At 42.3% G+C, this 23952-nt stretch overlaps 1 protein-coding gene across 1 annotated transcript in view; it reads left to right on the plus strand.

Annotated features, from left to right (window-relative positions):
- The first annotated feature begins 748 nt into the window (after positions 1-748).
- Positions 749-23952, plus strand: part of IL17RA (interleukin 17 receptor A) — a 43385-nt gene continuing 20181 nt past the window's right edge. Inside the window, exons 1-2 of the mRNA XM_044991500.1 lie at positions 749-904; positions 20045-20069. Of these exons, the coding sequence (XP_044847435.1) occupies positions 779-904; positions 20045-20069 (151 nt within the window). The 5' untranslated portion in view covers positions 749-778. The remainder of the gene's footprint in view (positions 905-20044; positions 20070-23952) is intronic.

The following is a 23952-nucleotide window of genomic DNA, read 5'->3' on the forward strand; positions in this document are numbered from 1 at the left end:
TTTTTTGGAGCGAACGGGGGTGGGGGTGGGGGCAGAAAGAGTGCTTGTTCCAGGAGCAGAAAGCAGGGAGGAGAGTGTCTCAGTGGAGGTAGTGACAACATGTTTAACAATAACACCTCCCCAGAGACACATTCCGTGCCTGGAATAGACCTCAGACCACTTTGTACTCTGGGACCCCCCGCGAGACAGAGCCGGGCTGCTCCTGTGGGGCGCTCAGGGTAGAGGAAAGCACCCAGCGACTCCCGCCCTCCTACGGATCCCCCTGCAGGGAGTGGGACGGCCACACGCCGCCGATGCGCGGTCCCCGAGCACAGGGTGTGCGGGGGTCCCCGCCCCCGCCGGTACCAAGCCGGTGCTGGCTGCCCCCTTCAACCCGCAGCGGCCTCCCCCGCCGGCTGCGGGCGCTGCGGCTCCGCACTGCTCCCTTCAGCAGCTTCCCGCGGCGCGAGCCGCGGTGCCCCGCCCCCCGGGGAGCCTCGCGCCGCCGGCACAGCCACGGGGGGGGCGGGGCGATCACGGCCCCGGCTCTACAAGCCCCGCCCCCTCCTTGCCTCTAAGCCGCGTCCCGATCCGCGCAGTTCCCGGCTGGCTCCGCCCCTTCCCTCGCCAGTCAATCCTGGCCCCGCCCCTTGCCTAGAGGCCCCGCCCCTCTCCGCCGCCGCGAGGCCCCGCCCCCTGCTCCTCCTCAGGTGAGTGCGGGCCCCGCCCCCCCCCGGAAACCGGCGCCGGGCCCGTGGTGCGGGGCGGCCGCTGCGCTGCGTTGAGCTGCGCTGGGGCCATGGGGCGGGCGGCCGCGGCGCTCCCGCGTCTCCCCCTCTCCCTGCTGCTGCTGCTGCTGGTGCCCGGGGCCCTGGGGCTGCGGCTGCTCCTCAGCGCCCCGCCGCCCTTCGACTGCTCGCAGCCGGTAAGCGCCGCCCGGGCGGGGGGAGCAGCGGGGGCGGGGCGGGCCGCGGGGGGGACACGGGCCGGGGCTGCTCCCGGGGCCCCCACCCGCCCCTCGGCCGCTGAGGTGAACGGGCCCCCACGCAAGGAGCCAGGCGCGGGGGGTGTGACCGGCACCCGCCCACCCCCGTTACAAACCCCCCATTAGCGGCCCCGCCGGGCCGTGGGGTGGGTGGCAGCCGCCCGCCCGCCCGCCCGCAGCGGGTTTGCTCCCCAGCCTTTCGCCCGCGCCCCACAAGTGCGCCTTGAGCCCGACCTGTGACAGGGAGCCCCAGTGGCCTGGGGTGGGAATAGCCTGGGTGCCGCGCTCCCATTCTTTGCTCTTGTGAACTTTGATTAAAATCGATCGCCCACAGTTGCCACTTTTGGAAGCTGCTGTTGTTCACTGTAGGGCCTCTGAAAATCAGGCATAAAGTGCCCCCAGGTTTAGGCACCCAAAATCATTGACTGCGTTTTAAAATTTTGGTCTGAAATTCTGCCTCAGTTATCCCATCTGTGAAAGGGGAATAATACTTGAAACTTCTGTCAAGGCCCGTGACATCTACTGATGAAGAGTCCTATTTAAGTGCAAGTAATTGTATTAGAATTGGATTTGTATACCAATGGAATTTGGGTTTTTTTTAACCATCTTCCAAAGGTCCAAGGAAAAAATAATTTGCCTGCTACAGGTGGCTTTTAAATGATTTTAAAACATGTCTGCATTGTAGGATACCTCTTAAGAGAGGGCCTCTTGGAAACACTTCCAATCCCAAACTCTTTCCAGATATCTCATCTCCCATTCCCTGCAGCAACTGTGCAATGTTTCTTTACACGAAGAAATAACGTAAAGGCATTATTAAAGATACAGGATCAAAATAAGCTTGCTTTAATTCAGTAGGTGAAGGTGCATGGTTTCTTTCTGTCTGCTGTTTAATTTTAAAATGTTTCTAGCCTTTGCAGTTGTGAGGAGTGTTCTAAATATAAATGTGAGGCAGCTGCTGTTGATAACTTTCCCAAGCAGCAGCAGAATGAAACTTGGGAGATTCTGGCTACTTCACTGATCCTGTACAGACCTCTGTGGGTAGTAGTTAAAATTAGCTGCATGGGGAAGCTATGAGATACTAGGACCAAAACTTTCCCTGCAAACCACTTTAATTTCTCCACGTCATTTTGTGATCTTGAATCAGCATTCTTGTGTGCTAGAAAACACAAGCTCTTCTTTGAAAATTGTCCCCTTTCTGAGAAAAGAATGTTCCCAGAAATCCCTAGTAAACAGCAGCTATGGAGGGTCACTAGTGCTTGTTAATCTATTAAAAAGAAGGATTCACATAAGTAATTGTGAGAAGAATAACAACTCACTCATTTGGATCAACCCTAGGGTGACCAGATAGCAAGTGTGAAAAATAGGAACACTTTTTTTTTTCCCCGAGGTATATTGCGTATATAAGACAAAAAGCCCCTAATATCAGGATGGTCCCAATAATATCAGGACATCTGGTCACCCTAATCCAGCCTCCTTGCCCATCTTGCAAATCATCTTGAAGAACCACACTTACTATTGTAAGCAACTAGGGTTTCTTGTGTTTAGCTAGTTAGCCTCTGGAAACCCTAAGGGAAGCCTGGTTTGGGACTAAATTAGTGGGAAGTGACTGATCAAATTCGGAATTTTTCATTGAGACAGAAGCAGCTGCACAGATCAGCTTTGAGCACCACTCTTTTCATGGAAATTGCATAGGGAAACTTTGAAACATATTCCTTATTGTAAATGGTCTTCAGTGCAGTTTTCTGTTTTCCATATATAACAGCAATACCACCATCTAGGTTGTGTATTTCCATGATGGTTAAAGTCCCATTGCCCAAGATATAACGCACTGCTTGTCACACAGTATTGCTCGTATTAGGGTTTTTCTACAGCTTTGGAAGCTGACTGTGATTGATGTGATCTGCACTTGACAAAGCAACTCTGATCTTAATGCTAAAATATAAATGATGCAGAACTTGCCTGGTCAGATGACCACTGTCTGGAATTAAGCCTGTCATTGACAGGTTTGAAACAAGTGAGAGGCCCTGGCTGGTGCCAAGATTTGCCAAGCTGCCTGGAGTTCCTGGGCAAGATATGGGGCTGTGCCAACATCTCCGGTTGGGTAACTTGTCTGAAAGTTGTCACTTTTACCCTGTTATTTCTGCAGAGTGGAGCAAGGCTGGCCATCTGAGGTGAAAATTAGGTGGAATAGTTGTAAAAATTTCAAATGTATACATTCTTGGATTTTTACAAACATGGGTCTAGGGTCCCCTTTCTCTCTGTGTCACTACCAGGACTTGGGCAGTCAGGCCTGGTGGTCGGGGTCAATGCTAGAGACCAGGGGTCAGAATGAGGGTCAGAAACTAAGGGCAGTAGCCTGAATTCGGGACTGGGGGCAGGGTCCACGTACTGATCCCATGGGGCAGGAATGGGGCCAGAGTTCAAATGCCAAAGCCAGGAGTCAAAGCTGAAATCAGAGCTCCAGTACCAAAACTAGGGGTCAAAAGTCAGAGTCACAGGACTGAAAGTAGGGGGCAGAGGCAGAGACAGAGCCCAAGTACTGAAGCCAGGGGTCAAGATCATTCAAGGGCAAAAGCAGAGGGTCCAAGCTGGTGTTGGGAGTCAGAGAGCAAGCGAGTAAAAGGTGGATCTGCCACTATGGCTGGTGGGGGAAGTCACCTCATTGCATCAACACTTCCTGGAGCTCCTCTTGGGCTTAAATAGACCAGTCAGGTGCCATGAGAGAAGCTGTCAGCCCAGCCTTTTGAGGTGCTACTGCCGCTGGTGTGTGTTTCCACAAGGTCTGTGTGATGATGTGTGCAGCCCTACCATGGGTCCATGCAGGATAGTGGCATGAAGATGTCAGCCATTCCACAAACCTGTGTTCTAGTTCCATTCCTGCAGAACATCACTCTGTGGCACTAGTTGGAAGGAGCGTGAAATAAAAAATGTGTGATTAGAGCTGTGTTCAGATGGTTTAATCCAGAGATTTACCAACCTGAAGTGGAGTATAAATTCTGGCACTGGGTCCTGTTCCAGCTGTATACAAAGAGTTTGGAGACAGAAATAGCTCTCTTTTCACTTATCAGGGAGTAGCCGTGTTAGTCTGTATCCAGAAAAACTATAAGGAGTCCGGTGGCACCTTAAAGACTAACAGATTTATTTGGGCATAAGCTTTTGTGGGTAAAAAAACCTCACTTCACACTTTTCACTTGACAACAGTAATGTTATGTATAATTTCAGGGTCACAAATATGTGAGCAGACTGACTTTAACTTCTGGACTAGAAGTTTTAAAGTGCTAAAGAACCACTTGAAGAAGACGATGTGAGAGAGATTCTGACACCTGAGCCATTCTTTTTAGATGACAAAAATGTCGGCAATCCTGGCAATTACAGGCTGTTTAGCCTAACTTCAGTACCCGTCAAATTGGTTGAAACTTTCGTAAAGAACAGAATTTTTAGACTCCTAGATGAACCAAGTACGTTGGAGAATAGTCAACGAAGCTTTAGTAAAAGGAAGTTATGCTTCACCAATCTATTAGAATTCTTTGAGTGGGTCAACAAAAGTGATCCAGTGGATATAGTGTACTTGAACTTTAAGAGAGCCTTTGACAAGGTACCTCATCAAGGCTCTTATGCAAAGTAAGCAGTAATGGGATAAGAGGGAAGGTCTTCTCATGGATCAGTACCTGGTTAAAAGATAGGAAACAAAGGATAGGAATAAATGGTCAGTTTTCAAAGTGTAGAGAGGTAAATAGCAGGGTTCCTCAAGGATCTGTACTGAGACTGGTGCTGTTCAACATGTTCATAAATAATCTAAGGAGATAAATGGTGAGGTGGCAAAGTTTGCAGATGCTACAAGATTATCCAAGATAGTTAAGTCCAAAGCTGACTGCAGAGTTAAAAAGAGATTTAATAAAACTGGGTGACTGGGAAACAAAATGGCAGATGCATTTCTTTGCATGGGAGGAGGGATAGCTCAGTGGTTTGAGCATTGGCCTGCTAAACCCAAGGTTGTGAGCTCAATTCTTGAGGGCCCCATTGGGGGGATTAGTCCTGCTTTGAGCAGGGAGTTGGACTAGATGATCTCCTGAGGTCCCTTCCAAACCTGATATTCTATGATTCTATGTTGAATTTCATGTTTGAAAATGTAATCCCAACTATACATACAAAATGGTGGGGTCTATATTAGCTGTTACCACTTGAGAGAGAGATCTTGAAGTCATTGTGGATAGTTCTCTGAAAATGTCAGCCCAATGTGCATCGACAGACAAAAAAGCTAACAATGTTAGGAATCATTAGGAAAGGGATAGGAAAGACAGGCAATATCAATTACACTATATAAATCCATACTACACTCAAATACTAAATACTGTCCGCAGTTCTGGTCACCCTATCTTAAAAAAAAATTTTTTTGAAAAAGTGCAGAGAAGGGCAACAAAAATGATTAGGGGTATGGAACAGCTGCCATATGAGGAGAGATTTAAAAGATTGGAACTGTTCATCTAGAAAAGAGATGACTAATGTGATAGTGGTCTATAAAATCATGAATGGTGTGGAGAAAGTGAATAAGGAAGTATTATTTACCCCTTCACGTAACTATGGGGTCACTCGTTGAAATTGATAGGCAGTAGGTTTAAAACAAGCAAAGCAAGAACTTCACATAATGCACAGTCAGCCTGTGGAACTCGTTGCATGGGAGGTTGTGAAGGCCAAAAATGTAACTATTAGCCAGGATGGTTGGACACAACTACATGCTGTGGGTGTCCCTAAGCCTATTGACTGCCAGAAGCTGGAAGTGGATGACAGAGGATGGATCACTCAATAATTGCTCTGTTCAGTTCATTCCCTCTGAAGCATTTGGCACTGGCCACTTTTGGAAGACCAGGATACTGAGCTAGATGGACCATTGGTCTGACCAAGTATGGCCATTCTTATGTTCTTAAGGTGGGAATGTGAATCAATCAAATTTGGGAACCATTAGTCTAGGGTTAACTAAGGGAAGAGAACTAAGGGAACCTTTACAATGGGAGATATTTTCCGAAACCTTTCAAAACTTTCCCCAGTAGACTCAGTAGTGCGGTTCCCCACCCAAGCTGAAGTGGCCAGATTGATTTAACCCTTAGAATACTTGAAGTGCTGAGCAAGCAAATGTGTCAATTCCCAGTCCCTTCTGTCCTTCTTTACAAGAGACCTAGCCTTCATCTCTCTTACTCTTCTGTTCCTCTCAACGTGACTCCTCCTCCTTCCCTCCCAGCTGCAAACTGCTGTCTGTCTCCCTCCCTAATTCCTGTGAACATTCAATCACAGCTGAATTGCTTTCCCTGTACAGGCTCAATAAGTTCTGTAACTTTTAACTGCTCTTATTAAAAATACCCCAAGTGAACAATCAACTTCTAAAGGTTTAATGTACACACTATGCAATGAATTATGACAGAATTCTCACAAATAGAGAAAAAGGACATTGCCTGATTGGTTGTCTGATGTAACCACACAGATCAAAACTCCATTAGCCTATTTTTACAGTTTGATGAGAATAACACTGCAAAATAATTTATACTAATCCCTGAACACTTTCCGATTAGTTGCTTGGATTCTGGTTGTCTTTATGCATACCAAGCTGCATAGCAATTTAGTATAAATGAGAAGTAACATGATGAGATGTGCATTGGCTAAATGCAGTCAAATGTCTCTACATACCCTGGATGTGCATTTATGGATGAAGTGCATATGTTATTACTTTACTTGATTCTTAATTTTCTTCTAACTTTAATGTTCCATAAATTTCTGTACATTTTATAATCTGTACAAGAAAATCTAATATTATTTAAAAAAACATCAAGAGTAGTAGTAGTACCGGTAAAATTTTAGATATAAATACACAAAAGTTGTCTCTTTAAATTTTTGCATTTGAAAAGCCAAATCTCCCATTTCCCTGGGCAGCATTAGTCTGAGCCTGACCTCAGAAAGCATACCATCGACACCCTTTCCAGTCAGTAGCAGCCACTGTAGTGGGTTTTTTTAAAAGGAAACTGTTGCTAAGTAGGGTTGGTGATAGGCACTTCCCTTTTGTAATCCTAATCAAGATTCTGCTAATGATGATAATTTGAGCAGGTTGGGGCAAGCAGTGGTAACGTATGTTCTTGAAAGCCCTGATCTGGTTGCTGCGATTCAGGAGAAGGGGCAGAGAATGGGAAGTGTCATATCAACAGACACCTGTGATGAGCACAAAAGTAATACTGAACGGTTTCCATGGGCTGGAGAGGGAAATGAGGAGTAATTTTTTAAAAATACATTTAGATTTCAATTTTGTGGGCCTGATTCATCACTGTTACTCCAGTTCTGCAGTGGGAAACCAAGAACTTTTTAGTAAGAGATGTTTGAATGTGGTATAGTAATCTGGTTGAAGGCAAGGTTCTGTCCTCCAAATGTGCTCATTTAAACATAATCACATAGGTTAAAAGGCTCTTCAGCCAGTTGGATTGCAGCTCTTGACCAACACCTTTGTCATTGCTTCTGTAACTGTTTTATAAAAGGGCCTGTTTTTTGAAGCCCTCTGGGATACAATGTTTCGTAGCCCCTACCAATTTTAATAAATGGTTGGAAAGACGTACAGAATGTGCTGAGAACCTGGATCCCTGTTTGAGTTCAGACCACCAGTTTTAACTTGGAAAAAGGACAGGGACCCACAAAAGACCTCACAGAAGGAACACTCATAGAATCTGCTACACTTCATGGAAGTGATGCTGATGGATAGGAGAGGGAGTGGAGTCTCTGCAGAGAGGAAATAGAGAAAATATATGTCTATCTGGGCCACGGTATGTGTTCCCTTTTTTCCATTCTATGCTAACTTTTTTTTTTTTTTTGCTGTAGACTATTGCTGCTAGCCAGAACAAACAGTATCACAACTAAAGCCAGTCAAAATAGTCTCAACACACTTTTAATCAAAAAATGTCTTTTTAACCAAAATGGATCAAAATTTTACATATTTTTTTTGACAAGCAGGCAAACTAAAAACTGGAATTTTTGGTAATTTTTTTTAGTTTGGGGCTTTCAAAAATAGAACATTTTTACTGAACAGCTTTAAAAAGCAGAAATATTAAATTTTGTTTTTTGCAAATTAAATTTTTTAAAAAATTTTTGTGGAAAATTGACTTTTTTTTACCACATCTAAACACAATTTTGGTAAGGAATTATTTGTATAGTGTACACAGAGCCTAACTAATCTGCTCTTGCAAGATAAGGGATCAGAAAAAGGAAGTGGCAGTAGAGCCTAAGTAGGTCGGGCTGCAGCAGCCATGCACGTGAGAGGCAGCTCACCAAAAACATTACACATACTCATGCTCAGATGAGAGGTAAACCCTGCAAGCTTGGAACTCTTCCTGTCCTGCTGCAGCCACTTTTTAGGGGACAGCAGGGAGCCCTTCCCAGCCCAATGCAGGTGCCTTTGGGTTCCCACAGAGTCCTGCTGGGAAATGTTGGCCTCCTATTAATTGTATGACTGAACCGTTATGACTCAGTGCTGATGGACCAGTATCCAATTTTCCAGATTTGTGATGTTTCCCATTGCACACAGTACTGTGATTTTTTTTGTTAAAAGCATCAAGAATAAAAAATACAAAAAGGAAATGTGGTTACTAAATCAAATATAAACATTAATTTATAAAGCCACTGACCTACGTCTTCATTCTGCCACTGAAGCTAGCCTCAAGTAGAGTTTGGCAAAACTTTTTGTATAAATAGTTTTTGTCCAGTAGTTAGGCACTCACCTGGGATGTGGGAGACCTGGATTCAATTTTACCCCCTTCCCCCCTAAAGTGGAGCAGGGATTTGAACTTGGGTCTCCTCCATTATAGGAGAGTGCCCTGACCACTGGGTTTTGGAATTTGGCCCAATGGCTAGCCATTGTCATGAATAACTGAATTGTCACTATGAAGGACAATGGATAGTCACTGGATCAGGGAAGGAGAGTGGGAATGATGCTCTAGCCTAGTGGTTGGGGAACTGACCTAGCATTTGGGAGACCCAAGCGCAAGTCCCTGCTCAAATGACTATTTAATTACTATACTTATAAAAAGTGAAAGTCAGCATGAACAGTTTTTTCTGACTTTTCAAAATTGCCAATGAACCTAAAAATCCATTATTTGCTCAGAAGTAGCATCAAGCACCTCCATGTTGTCTTCCATGTTGCTTTTTTTATGTATGGGGAAAATTCTCCATCAAAATTGATAAGACTTCTTCCTTATCTTTTAAATCCCTTCTTAAACTTATCCCACAAACATTACTGTGCGGCATTAGTTAAAGTGGTGAGCTGTCTTCTGCTTTTATGCTAAACTGTTCCCTTTATTATTTCCTCATCCTCCTAACCCCCACCTTCCATCAGTCTGTTACTGTGGAAACTCTTGCACATTTTTAGCTTTATGGTTATAAGTGGTACTCTGTCTTCTTTCTAAAGATGAATGGTCCTCCCAGAGAACATCCCACCAGCTACCTGTCTCTCTTACACAAGTAGGGATCTAGCTTAGGTACTCCTGCTGACCACAACTGTGACAATGTGGCTTGTGAAGGGAGGTGGTATTTCAGATAAGTAGTTGCCAGGTGATTTAGGACTTTCTAAGTCAAAACCAACACCGTATGTTCTTCCTAGTACCTAGCAAGTAGCCGGTGTGGATCCAAAAGTGCTGGTATGTGCTCTTGGCAGGACAAATGAGCTGCCAAATTCAGCTGCAGCTTCTGATTCTGAATAGAGCCTTAGATGGTTTGAAATCTACGCAATACTGTGGTTTGTGAAATAGTGGAAGTTGGCGGGAGGAGAACATGCAACGTGGTAAAAACTATTTGCACAAATTAGAGGTGACATAATTCAAGAGTGATGACTTATCACTGCTTGTTATGATATATGTGGTTGTGTGACTTATTCAGCATGCCCACATTTTTTATGTCATTAGCTTTTTAGCTAACTTTTTGTATCCAAATTGTAAGTGTGCCATTTAGAGGAGAAGTTCTGTAGCTAAACAGCAGTAATTGTGTATGCTTATTTGATTATAGTCCCCTTTTGTTATGCAAGAAATTCTAGCAGGTCAAAGTCTGATGTAGCCTGTCAGGTTCGCTTTAGTTACTGCCTCCCCCACTTCAGTTGGTTGTAGTCCTCTGATCTAATTGTAATTCCTGTTCTCACTGAAAGTTAAAATATTTCAGGCTAGCTGCATTGGAAATGAGGATCCAGAAAGTAGATCAGAGCAAAAGACAGGAGTCATGCTTGATGACCGAAGTAGTTTGTCTTCCATAAACACCCTCTTGGTTAAGTAAAACTGTCAAACTCCAGAGTGTAACAATAGCTACTGGAGTCAGTGGATATTGATCACTCTAATGCGAGAACGGCATTAAGCTGTGCAAACCTGTCCCATGTCTAGTGTCTGGGACTGACGAATAAAGCCAACTCTCTTACCAGCACTCCTGTGTATTGCACCTTTGCACAGAGCCTTTACATGTGCATTTTTCTTCAGTTCCTGATAATGGTCTTCCTTTAAGAGCACCAGTATTGATCTAAATAGCTCCCAACAGTTGGAATTAGTCTAATTGATAACTTTTATATAATTTGAAGAATGCCAGAATGCTGCATTACCCAAATCGGTCAATTTTTTTCAACCTTTCAGGCTGTTCTTCACTGCACAATACTGTGGCCCTAAATAAGCTGATGGCTTTATCCATACTTTGCAAACAGCCTGGAAGAGTGCTGAAAATGTAGATTATGTTAAAAGTAAAATGAAAATTTCACATGGAATCAGTATAATTTGGAGCATGTCATACAGCAGAATTCTTCCTCTAGTTGATTGGCATACATAAGCACGTTACGATTGCCTATCTGCAGAATGTGTAAACCATCTGATAATAATGGAATCCTCTTAACAGATTGAAAAACCAGCAATAGTTCTGTGAACCTACGTTAGCACCTGATCCCATGGATATAATTTCAGTTCTCCTTCACCTCAAGGTGGCATCCTCCTGTCCAAACCCTGCTTATTTTACATATGGCGTGGAGCCTTAAACAGTCTTCCTCTATTTTCTAGGTTTTTAAATGCAGTATTAGAGGGGTGGTAGTTGTTGCAGTGTTTACAATGTATTTATATTGCAGTACTACTGTAAGGCCCCTAGTGGAGGCTCATTGTTCTAGCATCATGTGCACACAACAAAACGATGGTCCTTTTCCCCCAAAGATTTTATATTCTGAGAGTTTAGGTAGAAGTTACAATGCAACAAATGTCATTAGATTTAAAATCTGTGGTTGCACTTGGAATTGAAATTAGTTGCTCTGTCTGCTTTGGAGAATTGAGGCAGTACTCTCTTTGATATATATCCTGGGATGAGAGAATGAAGGAGATACTATAGTTATACAAATAGCAGTGTTAATGTAGTAGTCTATTCAAGGTTTTCCAAAACCAGTAATGAGCAACATCATATAAAAAGTCATCTTGGTTCTGTGACACGTAGCTATTTGTTTAAATGACCAAGCAATGGGATCAGAGCATTCCTGTTTGCTAACATTTTAACCCTTTCTTTGCTAGGAATTACGCTTTTTCCTCTACAATGTTGGGAGTGGGTTGTATGTAGCTAGGAGAGGGAGGGAACCTATAGTAGCTAGTGATGATGTGAGAGGCATGATGATGTGTCACTTTTCTGTCATACAGATCTGTGGTCTATGGCAATTATTGGGGTCTAGCATGGAGTAGCTAGATGTTTAGACGTCTAAGTTGGTCAAGTCTAGCTAGAGAGCAGTAAAGGAGAAGAAAATCATTGGTATTTTCCTGGAGGCCTGGTACAGATATGTTATTGTTTCCTTGTTAGTATAGTTGTGGAACCAGCTTTCCAGAAATCTTCCCCCGGCTTCTTATTTCTCTGCCTGGGTTTATGGTTCAGTTTTGTGCTGTTTTCTCCTCTCCTGTCTTATAGTCAGGAAGTCATTCTCAGACTCTCTGGCACTTTTCCTTTAAGGAGGCAAATACCTAGGAGTATGTGTGGTTATACAGGCTTAGGATGCTTAGGTACTGAAAGCATCTCAGCCTGACTAATAAATAACCTGAATTTTTGCCTGACTAGACACAACTTTTAATTTTTAAATGAGCCCAGCTACGTGTGAACAAAAGCTTTTTGCCCAATAGTTGAAGAGGCCAATATTGGGTAGGAAGAAGGGAACTCTGCACTGGGAAACAAGTCAGTTGAAAGCCTGGAGGAGGGTGGAATGGGGACCTGCACTAAGTAGGAGGCATATCTACTGCTGTTTCTGCTTGTAGGATTTCATTCTGGTCCATGATCTAGTCCAGGGGTCGGCAACCTTTCAGAAGCGGTGTGCCGAGTCTTCATTTATTCACTCTAATTTAAGGTTTCATGTTCCAGTAATACATTTTAATGTCTTTCTTTCTATGTCTATAATATATAACTAAACTATTGTTGTGTGTAAAGTAAATAAGGTTTTTTAAATGTTTAAGAAGCTTCATTTAAAATTAAATTAAAATGCAGAACCCCCCGGACCGGTGGCCAGGACCCAGGCAGTGTGAGTGCCACTGAAAATCAGCTTGTGTGCTGCCTTTGGCATGTGTGCCATAGGTTGCCTACCCCTGATCTAGTCAGTATACCCTGGCATTACAAATAGACTATATATTATTGCAGGGATTACCCATTTTGTCTGGGGACTACAGAGACTAGTGAGTATCTATAGATGATCATTTAACCTACAGATGTGATTGCTATAAAAAAAATTACAGATGTCATGAAGAGGTCCAGCAAGAAAGCAAGCCCAACAGAAATCTTACTGAGTGTTCAAGCTGGTGTTAATATCACATATCTTCATTTCAGTGGGAACAGACTTCTTTTTGTCACAATCTAGTTGATGTTGCTGGATGAACCTGAATACGGTTGCCAGTTCTGTATGGCCAAAAAAAAGAATGATATAGGGGAGATGTCAGTGGATAATCTCTCCAAATGGCTTTGCCTAGAACAGTGGTTTTCAGCCTTTCCAGACTACTGTACCTCTTTCAGGAGTCTGATTTGTCTTACGTACTCCCAAGTTTCACCTTACTTAAAAACTACTTGCTTACAAAATCAGACATAGACATAAACATACAAAAGTGTTACAGCACACTATTATTGAAAAATTGCTTACTTTATCATTTTACCCTATAATTAGAAAAGAAATCAATTGGAATATAAATATTATATTTGCATTTCAGTGTATAGTATATAGAGCAGTATAACCAAGTCATTGTCTGTGTGAAATTTTAGTTTGTACTGACTTTGCCTAGTGCTTTTTATGTAGCCAGTTGTAAACCTAGGCAAATATTTAGATGAGTTTACGTATCCCCAGAAGACCTCTGCGTGTCCCCAGGCGTATGCATACCCTTGGTTGAGAAACACTGGCCTAGAACATTTGGTTTTGGGGGAAGTGACTGATTAAATCTGCATTGTGGTTCAGTTTTTAGAGTGGTAGTGTAGATTGAGGAGCTGAGTTGCAACACTTCCTCCTCCTGCCTCAACTGGCATCTCCTTGCCATGATGAGTTAGCTTCTTTTTCGAGTAGTGTCCCTATGAGTGTTCCACTCCAGTTGTGCTTGCGCCCCGGCACCTTTGATCTGAGATTTCTCGTAGCAGTGTTCATTCGGCACATGCATGCAGATGCGTGTGACTCAGCCTCATGGACCATAACATTGCTATATAGTACTGCATGGGCTAACCATCCTCAGTTCCCTTTCAACTGCCCTGGCTTGAGAGACAGCCTTAGCTAGTTGTCCACATTGTTTTTCCTCAACTATGTTCTCTTAGCTTTTGTAGTGAGTGTATTATAATAGTTAGTATTAGTAATAGTTGTATTAGTTTTTTTAAAACCAAAAGAAGAATTCCATATATATAGCTTTTATATAGTTTTCTCCCACTCTGTGGAGGTTTTGCCCTTTTCAGAGGTATGCCTGGTACTCCTGGACTCAAGCGTTGCCTGTTTGTGCCAGGAGGCAACCCCAGTGAGCAACAGACACTTCCACTGCATCTGTTGCCTTGGGGAATCAATCTCTGCCATTCGTAGACTACCCTCCTCACCCTCCCTTTCTAGGAGACCAGAGCCTCAGGAAGAGACCTCTGAGGAACAGGAGGACAGGGCTGACGAGGAAGTTTCTCCAACTGCAAACACCTCTCCTTCATCCCCGGATGAAGCTGTCATGCCATCATTACCATCCCTGGCTGACGATTTTAAGCAGTTTCACGATCTCATCAAGAGGGTCATGGATTCTTTACAGATCCTCCTTGGGGAGACTGAAGAAGTGAGTGTATTATAATAGGATGTCGAGCATCATAAGCTGCTCGACATCCTGCATACAGCCTCCACTTCCTGCATTGCTTTGCCAGTCAACAAGGCACTGCTGGATCCTGCAAAATTCATTTTGCATACTCCAGCCTCGATTCCTCCCATGTGCAAGAGGGCAGACAAAAAATATCAGTTCCCACTAAGGAGTCAGAATTTTTATTTTCTCACCTGTCTCCTAACTCTTTCATGGTCGAGGCTGTTAATGAATGTGGAAGGCAGCACCACACTAAATCTATGCCTTAGAGTAAAAATCATAAGTATTATTCTTCAGCTACTTTACAGTTTGTAATCACCAACTACCAGGCCTAAATGGCGAAGTTCAACCACACAAATTATACCAAGCTGATCTCCTTTATTGAACATCTGCCAACAGAACACAGAGTGGTTCCAGACAATTCTTGCTGAAAACCAGCTCCTTGCCAGGACATCTCTGCAGACTTCTTTCAACATTGCTGATGCTTATTCAATTTCTGTGGCAGTAGTTATGAGAAGAGCATCCTGGCTTCAGTGCTCAAGATTCCCTAAGAAGGTCCAGAATACAATAGGAGACCTTCCTTTTGACCGCACTAAGTTATTCGCTGACAACATGGATGAATCTCTGCATACATAAAAAGATTTCAGGGCCACTTCACAATCTCTGGGGATCTACACACCTGCCCAGAAGAGAGAATTTAGTAGGTTCTGAGCAGTACAGAGATCCTATTCCACCCAGTTTCCAAGCTCACAGAGCTCTTATGAACGTTACCACAAGAGGCAGAGATTCCAGAGGAGGAAATCACCCAGCTCCTGGCCTTCAAACTTCACAACCTTCCATCTCAAAGCATCAATTTTTGATGGGATGATCAAGATCCTGAGCTGCCATCCTCTTTCCGACCAGCTGCAATGTTTCACCTGCCTTCCTCCTTTACTGTCTTCTTACCACTTCTGGCAGGCTTGGGAGCTCATTGCTGATGGACAAGTGGATTTTGGAGATCATTTCCACAGGGTACTTATCTGCTTCAATTAGCTTCCATGCCCCCCCAAAACCACCTTCCCTATTCCTCTTCAGGGACACTTTCCACGAGGACCTGCTGTGGCAGGAAATAGACTCTTCTACACCTGCATGATGCTATAGAACCAGTTCCCACACAGCACAGAGGGAAGAGGTTTCATTCCAGGTATTTCCTAGTTCCAAAAAAAGAGCAGCGGTTCAAGACCCATTCTAGATTTAAGACTACTTAACACCTTTGTGAAGGTACAAAAATTCAGAATGGTGACACTTGCAGCAATAATCCCATCACTGGACCAAGGGGATTGGTTCTTGGCCCTTGACTTTCAGGACACACACATCCCCATTGCGATCCACCCATCCCACAAACAATTCCTACACTTTACAGTACACCAGGGCCATTTCCAGTACAGGGTGCTCCCTTTTGGCCTATTATCCACCCCGAGGATCTTTTCAAAGGACATGTCAGTAGTAGCGGCACACCTACACAGGAATGGAATTTTGGTGTTCCCTTGCATAGACGATTGGCTTCTAAAAGGACACTCTTTGGAAGTAACTTTGTAGGCAGTGTAGGAGTCCATAAAACTCTTCCTCAAATTGAGCCTGCAGTTGAACATTCAGAAGTCCATCTTGACCCCTGTTCAAAAGCTGAAATTCATAAGAGCTTATCTTGATTCATTAGTAGCAAGTCTTCCTCCCAATTCACAGATTTATATCTCTATCCAACTTAGTTAATACAATTCAGATCAGCCTTCAAACTCTGATAAGGAACTGTCTTTAGCTACGGGGTGCATATGGTGGCTGGCACTTTCGTTATAGATCACACTGACTGCTCATGCAATGCCTTCCAGGTTGGTTCAGGATGAGCAGACACAGTTTAAACACTGCTTTCCATACCCATTTCTGTAAAGGAATGTCTCATTGGTGGAAAGATCCCATAATGTGTATGCTAAAAATCTCTAAACAAAGGCTCTCTAGGTGGAGAACTGATTGTATTAGTAGCTGCTACCAGTCTCATATTCTTGAAGCACCCACTGACATACGAGCTCACTCTGAGATCCATTTCCATCTCTACAGTCTTTCTTAAGAAAGTTCCTATAATTGAAATATGTAAAGCCACAACTTGGGCTTCTATGCAGTGATTTGCAACTCTGCTTCCGGTACTGTGTTTGGCTCAGCTGTACTTTCTTCCATACTGGACTGAAGCTCACTCCTCCTTAAAGGGGGACTGCTCGGTAATCACCTAGAGTAGAGCACCCATAGAGATGGTACTTGAAGAAGAAGAAATGGTTATTCACCCTGTGCAGTAACTGTGATTCTTTGAGATGCATGTCCCTATGGCTGTTCCACTAACTGCCCTCCTTCCCCTCTGCTTCAGAGTTCCCTGTCATGGGGCAGGCTTTGCAGTAGAGAAGGAACTGAGGATGGTTAGCCCACGCAGTGCTATATAACAATGCCAGGAGGCTGAGTAACACGCATGCAGTACCCATTTGGCCTGTGCTATGAAAAATCTCCAATTGAAGGTATAGGGGGTGCAAGCGCACCTAGAGTGGAGCGCACATAGGGGGACACATCTCAAAGAACCACAGTTTCTGCACAGGGTGAGTAACCATTCCTTCTCTGCGAAGGCAGAACTCCTGGCTGCTGCTTCCAAATTCTCCACCCAAGAACCTGCTTCTTGTGACACTATATTCCCTTTGGGCCTGCAATTGTCAAATGATTCTCAGTGGGTGCCAAACCAAGAAATGTTGGAACAGCAGCTGTGCTTCCAGGCACCCATGACTTATCCACTGATAAGAAAAACCAATACTTAAATGAAACCAGATGGCTTTGACTTTTGTGTAAATAACTTATCATCATTTATACAAGGACTTTATTATGAAGTACAATTTATAGTAATTACTGGTAATCTAAAATTGTCCAAGTACAGAATGATTCATTTAGGTGATTGGTTTTATCTAAAGGAGAGTAATTGTTTGTCAGACTTGTCTTTTTGTATCTTGAATGTTGGTTTGTTTGTAAATTGAATTTTCATAATCTGTGGCCCATTACTTTCTTTAAATGTATTGATTAAAGGGACATTTTCAGGTGAAATAACATACCCTTGTGTGTCCTTTAATTCTGTTACTAACACTTAAGGTTTTGTGATAATTAAATTTGTTCCAACATGTATTATGTTCCTTGAATTGTATTTCTCTCAGTAAAAATAGATTAGCTGGCTTCACATTGGTTTACTCAATATCTAATCACTTTCTACTTCTCATTCACTGGGAAAGTACAACAGAGTTTGAGTTGCAGATGCTACATGGGAATGTTTCAATCCAAGCAAACTATTCTCATTTGAAGATATAAAAGTGGTGAGAAAATGTCCCCACTTGTGTTTAGATGCTTTATTAACACTGATAGAATGTAAAAATCCAATTTAGGGATGGTCTAAACATAGAAGTTGCATCAATTTAACTTAATTGATGCAAGGGCACTCTTAAATTAGTTTGAGTGCCATGATTCAATATATCCACTTTAGTTGACTGACTGACTAATTTTAGTGTGTTAAGAGCTTTAAAGATAGAGGCCTGGCCTGCCGAGTATTTTTTTTCCCATTAATATTAAATTTGAAGCTAAGTGTAATCTCAGTATTGCTTTGATCATGATGGTCCTTCTACCCGCTGGAGGGCATAGTAATCAGAGTTTCTAGTGGTGCCAGTGCTTAGGCCCCAGTTCAGTAAAGCTGAAGATGAAACACTGATTTCAGTGGGACTCTGGCACGTGCTTAAGTGCTTGCAGAATCGGGGACCTTAATGCTGGAATCTAGTAATGGGGCTGGAAGTCTGGTTTCCCACCCAATAAGTTATTTGGGGACTTAGAAGTAAGGGGTCAAGGTGAGGTGGGAGCAATGGTCATTCCATTAATGAGCTGCTGGTTTGGGGAGGGGTTGATGTTTCTTCTCCCCCTCCTCTCTTATTGAGTAACAGCTGGAGGCTCTGATTCTCTCTAAGGTAGGTGTTTTCCTACCTTAACCCTAATTCTGTGTTAGGAAGATAGTAGTGAGTATAGGCACTGCCACTTTTAGTGAAATTCTTTTTTGTTTTTCAAAACCTCAGTGTTGAACATAAGCTACTTGACAATGTCTCTTGTAAATGAAAAACATTCTTCACCAAGTTTATTTTAGCTCTCAGGTAAATCTTTACATAAGCCTCTGTGTAACTCAAATTTAGAATGGCCAGATTAGTCAGACTCTACCTCCTCTTGGATTGATACAACTTGAATGGCCTGCTGCATGCCACTGGAACAATATTTTCCAGATTTGTAATAAGTTCTCTGACATGATGACCTTTGATGTGACCTGAATTTTGAAGTAAATTGAGTACCTGTTCCTTAAGTACTTCTGTGATATTACTTATGGGCATGCAGATATGTTTACCTCCAAAATACTATTGTTAAAATTACATTTGTACCCTTTTGTACTTTATGGTGTATGTAACAAGGGTCTGGAAGAGGCTTTTAATTTTTCTTGTTACCTAAAAACATCTATAATGTCAAATCTGGTTTTCCCTGGTTTGCTGAAGGATTTTTTTTTGAGGTTTGGATATTTGTGAGTTCTCCCACACTAATTGAAGAGGGACTGTTGAAAATTAAGCAAAGACTAGAATTTTGCAGCAAGTTCTTTCTGTAAAAGCACACTTTTTTTTAATATTGAAGCCAGATATTATGGGGGAGCCTATAAATCATATGGAAACTACAAACTGCTTTGTCTTCACTAGGATTTTTACCTCATCTTTGCTAACTCTCAAGTTAAGAATGCACCAGTTTCCTAGTGAAAACAAGACCATAGTTTTCCAAGGTAGACCAGACGTGGAAAAAGAAGCAGAATCACATTCCCTCTGCCTTTTTATTTCTTTTCAGGCCATCTTGATTCTTCATAAAGTATAAAAGGGCAGTAACTCATTTCCCCCCCGTGTGTAGTTCAGCTTTAAAACTGGTTCTCAAGAGGATAAAAACAGACTCTCCTTTTAGAGGACTGGTACTGATTAAAGATGCTAAAACACTTCGTGCCTTGTTTCAGAAGAGCATCATAGAAATTAAAGGTGGTAAACAACTATTAGCTGATGCAGTCCATCTCCCTTGAGGCAATGCAGGATTGTTCTCTACAGTTTCTCTCCAGTGATTTGTCCAATCCAGATTTAAAGTGACCATATTTATTTCTATTCTATTCTGTTCTAGCACCTATGGTCCTCAAATACAGAAGAGGGCTTCATTGTACTAGTCACTATATGAACAAATACCACAGTGACAGGTTCTGCCCCAGAGAGCTCACAGTGTAGGTCAAAATGATCTCAGAAGTCGCAGGTGGCTGCCAGCATGACCAGTGCTGTACAGTAATAATTTGTAGTCATCATGGCAAAGACAGGTCTGTCTGATTCAAGCAATGGGACTTTCACCACCTCTCTTGCGAGACTATTCTACAATCTAACTGGACTTCATTTTAGGCAGCTTTTCCTGATGTTCAACCTAAATTTTCTTTTAATTTCATCCCATTACTCCTAGCAATAATGTCACCCTAAACACTCCAGTGCTTGTAGATAGTTATCATGCCTACCCCTGAGGTGTAATTTAGCCAAGCTATATGCTACTGTTTCCTGGTAAGTCAGTTTTTCCAGGCCATACTTGTTGCTCTTCTCTGTGCCCCTCTGTCACCAGATCAGGATGAATAAATAAGAAAACAACTTCTAATCTCTGAATAACTTTCTTGTTTTCTCCACAGGGTCTAAACTGCCTGGTAAGAAATAGTAAGTCAGTTTTTCTTCTTTCTGGTATATTCCCTCCTCTCACTTTTTTATAACTGAAGTCAGATGGTGAGTGCCTCTGTTTAAGCCACTGAGAGGTGGCAAAGTTAAGCATTATCCTGTTAACGAGAATTATGAGCTATTCTCTGCTGCCTAATCAAAAACCAGCCCTTTCCAACAGGCAAATAGTTCAGGTCTCTTTTCAGACTTCTTTTCAGGCCAGAGTTCTTGAAAAGAGCAAATCCATAATTATTTAGCTTCTGAGTCTATTAAAAAAAATTATGGTAAGATTTTAGGGTAAGTTTGTTGTGTGTAATACATATCCATCCCACACTCTGCTCACTAAGGCAGCAGGTAAAATTAGACGTAAACTTATTGCTGCTAAAGAACAATAAAACAATGAAAACTGATAGAAGTGACTGTAAATTAGCAGGCATGATCTTCAGCAAATTGATACAAAATGGAAACAAAATAATATAGGTTCATTACTAGATAGGTACGTTAAAATTATCAGGAATGCTGCAGAAAAGGCAGAAGTGTTCAATAGCTATATTCTCTACTTGGGAAGAAACTGGGTGTTGTATTTGTGTCTTACAGTGGAAAATTAAATACTTCCTGTTCCAACATTAACTAGGAAGGATATTAAACAACTTCCAAAGTTAAACATCTTTTAATCTGCGGGACTGGATAACATACACTAAGAGTTTTTAAAGAATTGGCTAAGCAGCTCTCTGAGCCATTAAGTGAACTGAATATTTAATTCACTGAGTGTTTAAGAAATCTGGAAGTACAGTACTGGGGAAGTGCCAGAGGAAAAAGCTAATGAGCCAGTATTTAAAAAGGGGTAAAAGGGATGCTCTGGATAGGCCAGTTTGCTTAACATCTATCCTGGGCAAAAGCATGGAAAGGCTGATGCGGCGGGGGGGTGGGTACAATAAGTAAAGAATTAAAGGCTGGTAGTATAATTCATTCCAATTTGCATGGTTTTATGGAAAATAGGCCTGGTCAATCTCGATACTGTTTTTGAAGCCGTTATTAGTTTGATTGACAAAGGTAACTGACATAATATATGCAAAAAGAACAGGAGTACTTGTGGCACCTTAGAGACTAACAAATTTATTTGAGCATAAGCTTTCGTGGGCTACAGCATCCGAAGAAGTGGGCTGCAGCCCACGAAAGCTTATGCTCAAATAAATTTGTTAGTCTCTAAGGTGCCACAAGTACTCCTGTTCTTTTTGCAGATGCAGACTAACATAGTTGCTACTCTGAAACCTGACATAATATACTTAGACTTGTGTAAAGCATTGTCTTAATATCTCATGATATTTAAAAATTAGCATAATATGAAATTGATATGATACACAGCTAGATTCTTAAATCCATTAACTAACTGTTAGGTCTGCAAAAGTAGTTGTAAATGGGGACTCATCATCCACAGGGTGTTTCTGGTATGCTCTCATAAGGATCATTCTTGGCCCAATGCTATTCAATACTTTAATTATCATAGAATATCAGGGTTGGAAGGGACCTCAGGAGGTCATCTAGTCCAACCCCCTGCTCAAAGCAGGACCAATCCCCAGACAGATTTTTGCCCCAGATCCCTAAATGGCCCCCTCAAGGATTGAACTCACAACCCTGGGTTTAGCAGGTCAATGCTCAAACCACTGAGGTATCCCTCCCCACATGATCTGGAAGAATATGTAAAATCATTGCTTGTAAAGTTTGCAAATAACATACTGATGAAAGTCACCACCTAATGTGAGCTCCCAGTACAATGTGGTGACTAAAAGAGCAAATGAAATCCTTGTTTGTATAAAATGGGGACTGTTGAGGAGAAATAGGGAGTTATTACCAGTATATATAGCATCAGTGAGACTGTTTCAGGACTTCAAAAAGGATGTTGACAAACCAGAAGGGTTCAGAAAAGAGCCACAAGAATGATTCAACATCTAAAAAACCTGCCTTACCATGAAAGACTAAATAAACTCAGTCTGTTTGGTTTTGTCTGAGAAAGTTGAGAGAACCTGATCAGTGCAGAAGTTCCTAAATGGGAATAAGATTGCTGATGGTAGATTCATAATTGTTTGTTTCTAAAGACCAGAGGGCACTATTAAACCATCTGGTCTGACCTCCTATATGACACAGGCCATGGAATTTAATCCAGTTACTCCTGGATTAAGATCAATAATTTGTATTTGATTAAAGTATATCTTCCAGAGAGAAATCCAATCCTGATTTTAAGACTTCATGAGATGGAGAATTTATTGTTTCCCATGGTATTTTGTTCCAATAGTTAATTACCCCCACTGATAAAATTGTGTGCCTTTAACTTCTACAGTAGAGAGCCCTTAAGTGCCTGGTGGTGTCTTCCTGTGAAGGTACTTATACACCATAATCAAGTCGCTTCTTGATCTTCTTTTAGATATGCTAAACAAATAGAGCTCACCGTAGGCATTTTTCCTGCCCTCAGATATTTTTATGGATCTTGTCTGCACCCTTTCCAATTTTTAACACCCTTTCTTTTTTTTTTAAATGTGGACACCAGAATTAGCTGCAGTATTTCCATATCAATCTCACCAATGCCATATACAGACATAAAATCACTTCCCTGCTTACTCCTCCTCTGTTTATATCTCCAGGGGTTGTATTAGCCCTGTCAGGAGTCTACCCTCACTTGAAACTGGGCGGTTTCAAAGTGAGGACCCGCATGTCTTCCCCCACCCCAAAATCCTAGGGTAGGTCTCCCCTTCGGCTGCCACCACCCGGTCAATTCCGTGGGCCGGGACACCCCTGTTTCCCCCCTTGGGAACACAGATCAATTCACAGAGGAGGAACCTCCCCCCCTCTTCCCTCTCTCCAGCCTGCTCTGGAGACAGAGGTGCCTGGATTCAAACGCCTTGAATCTCACACACACAGGGAAGCAGCCCACTTCCCCCTCCCCTTCCCCTGAATTTCCCCAAGGGAAGGAATTAACCAAGTCCAAAGAAAAGAAAAGAATTTATTAAAGAATAAAAAGAAAAAATACAGAATCTCTATGAGCCCAAGCTGGACACTCATCGGGTATAACCTTATCAATCTCTGGAGAGAATCCCCTCTCCCCCTTTTCTCAGTAAAAGCAATATCAGCAAACAGGAATAAAGCATTTCCTTTAGCAAACACACAATTGCAAATATAGAAATCAAATCATAAGACTAATTCGCCTTTCTAATTAATACTCACTATTAATTAGTAGAAACTACTCCAGGAGAACTTGGAGACATGACTGTCTTCTGTTAAAACCAAAACCAGTTCTCACACAGACAAAGGCTTCCCTCCACAGAGATTTGAAAAAATCTTATCTCTGATTGGTCCTCTGGTCAGGTGGTCCCCAGGTACTACATGTTAACCCTTTCCAGGGAAAAGAGACCTTAACCCTGATCTGTTTATTTATGACAAGCCCTTTTTGCTACAGCATCACATTGGGAGCTCTTGTTTGTCTACTATAACTCCTAAATCCTTTTGAGAATCACTGTTTTCTGGAATACAGTCCGTCATTCTGTAGGTATGATGTGTATTTGTTGTTATTAGATGTATGACCTTATGATTGGCTGTATTAAAATGTATTTTGCTGAATTGGGTCCAGTTTATAAAGTGATTCAGGTCTCTGTGTATGACTATCCTGATTACTTCATTATATACTTTTCTGCCAGTCTTCCACAAATTTTATTAGCAATGTTTTTATATTTACTTCCAGATCATTGATAAAAATACCAAACAGCATTGGGTCTAGCACAGATCCCCACAGAACTCCACTATAAACACCCGCTTTCAATGATGATTCCCCATTGACAACTGCTTTTTGAGATCTGTCAGTCAGCCACTACTTAATTCACTCACTGTGTAGTTT

The sequence above is a fragment of the Mauremys mutica genome, chromosome 1, assembly GCF_020497125.1.
Source record: "Mauremys mutica isolate MM-2020 ecotype Southern chromosome 1, ASM2049712v1, whole genome shotgun sequence".
In the NCBI taxonomy this organism is placed as follows: domain Eukaryota; kingdom Metazoa; phylum Chordata; order Testudines; family Geoemydidae; genus Mauremys; species Mauremys mutica.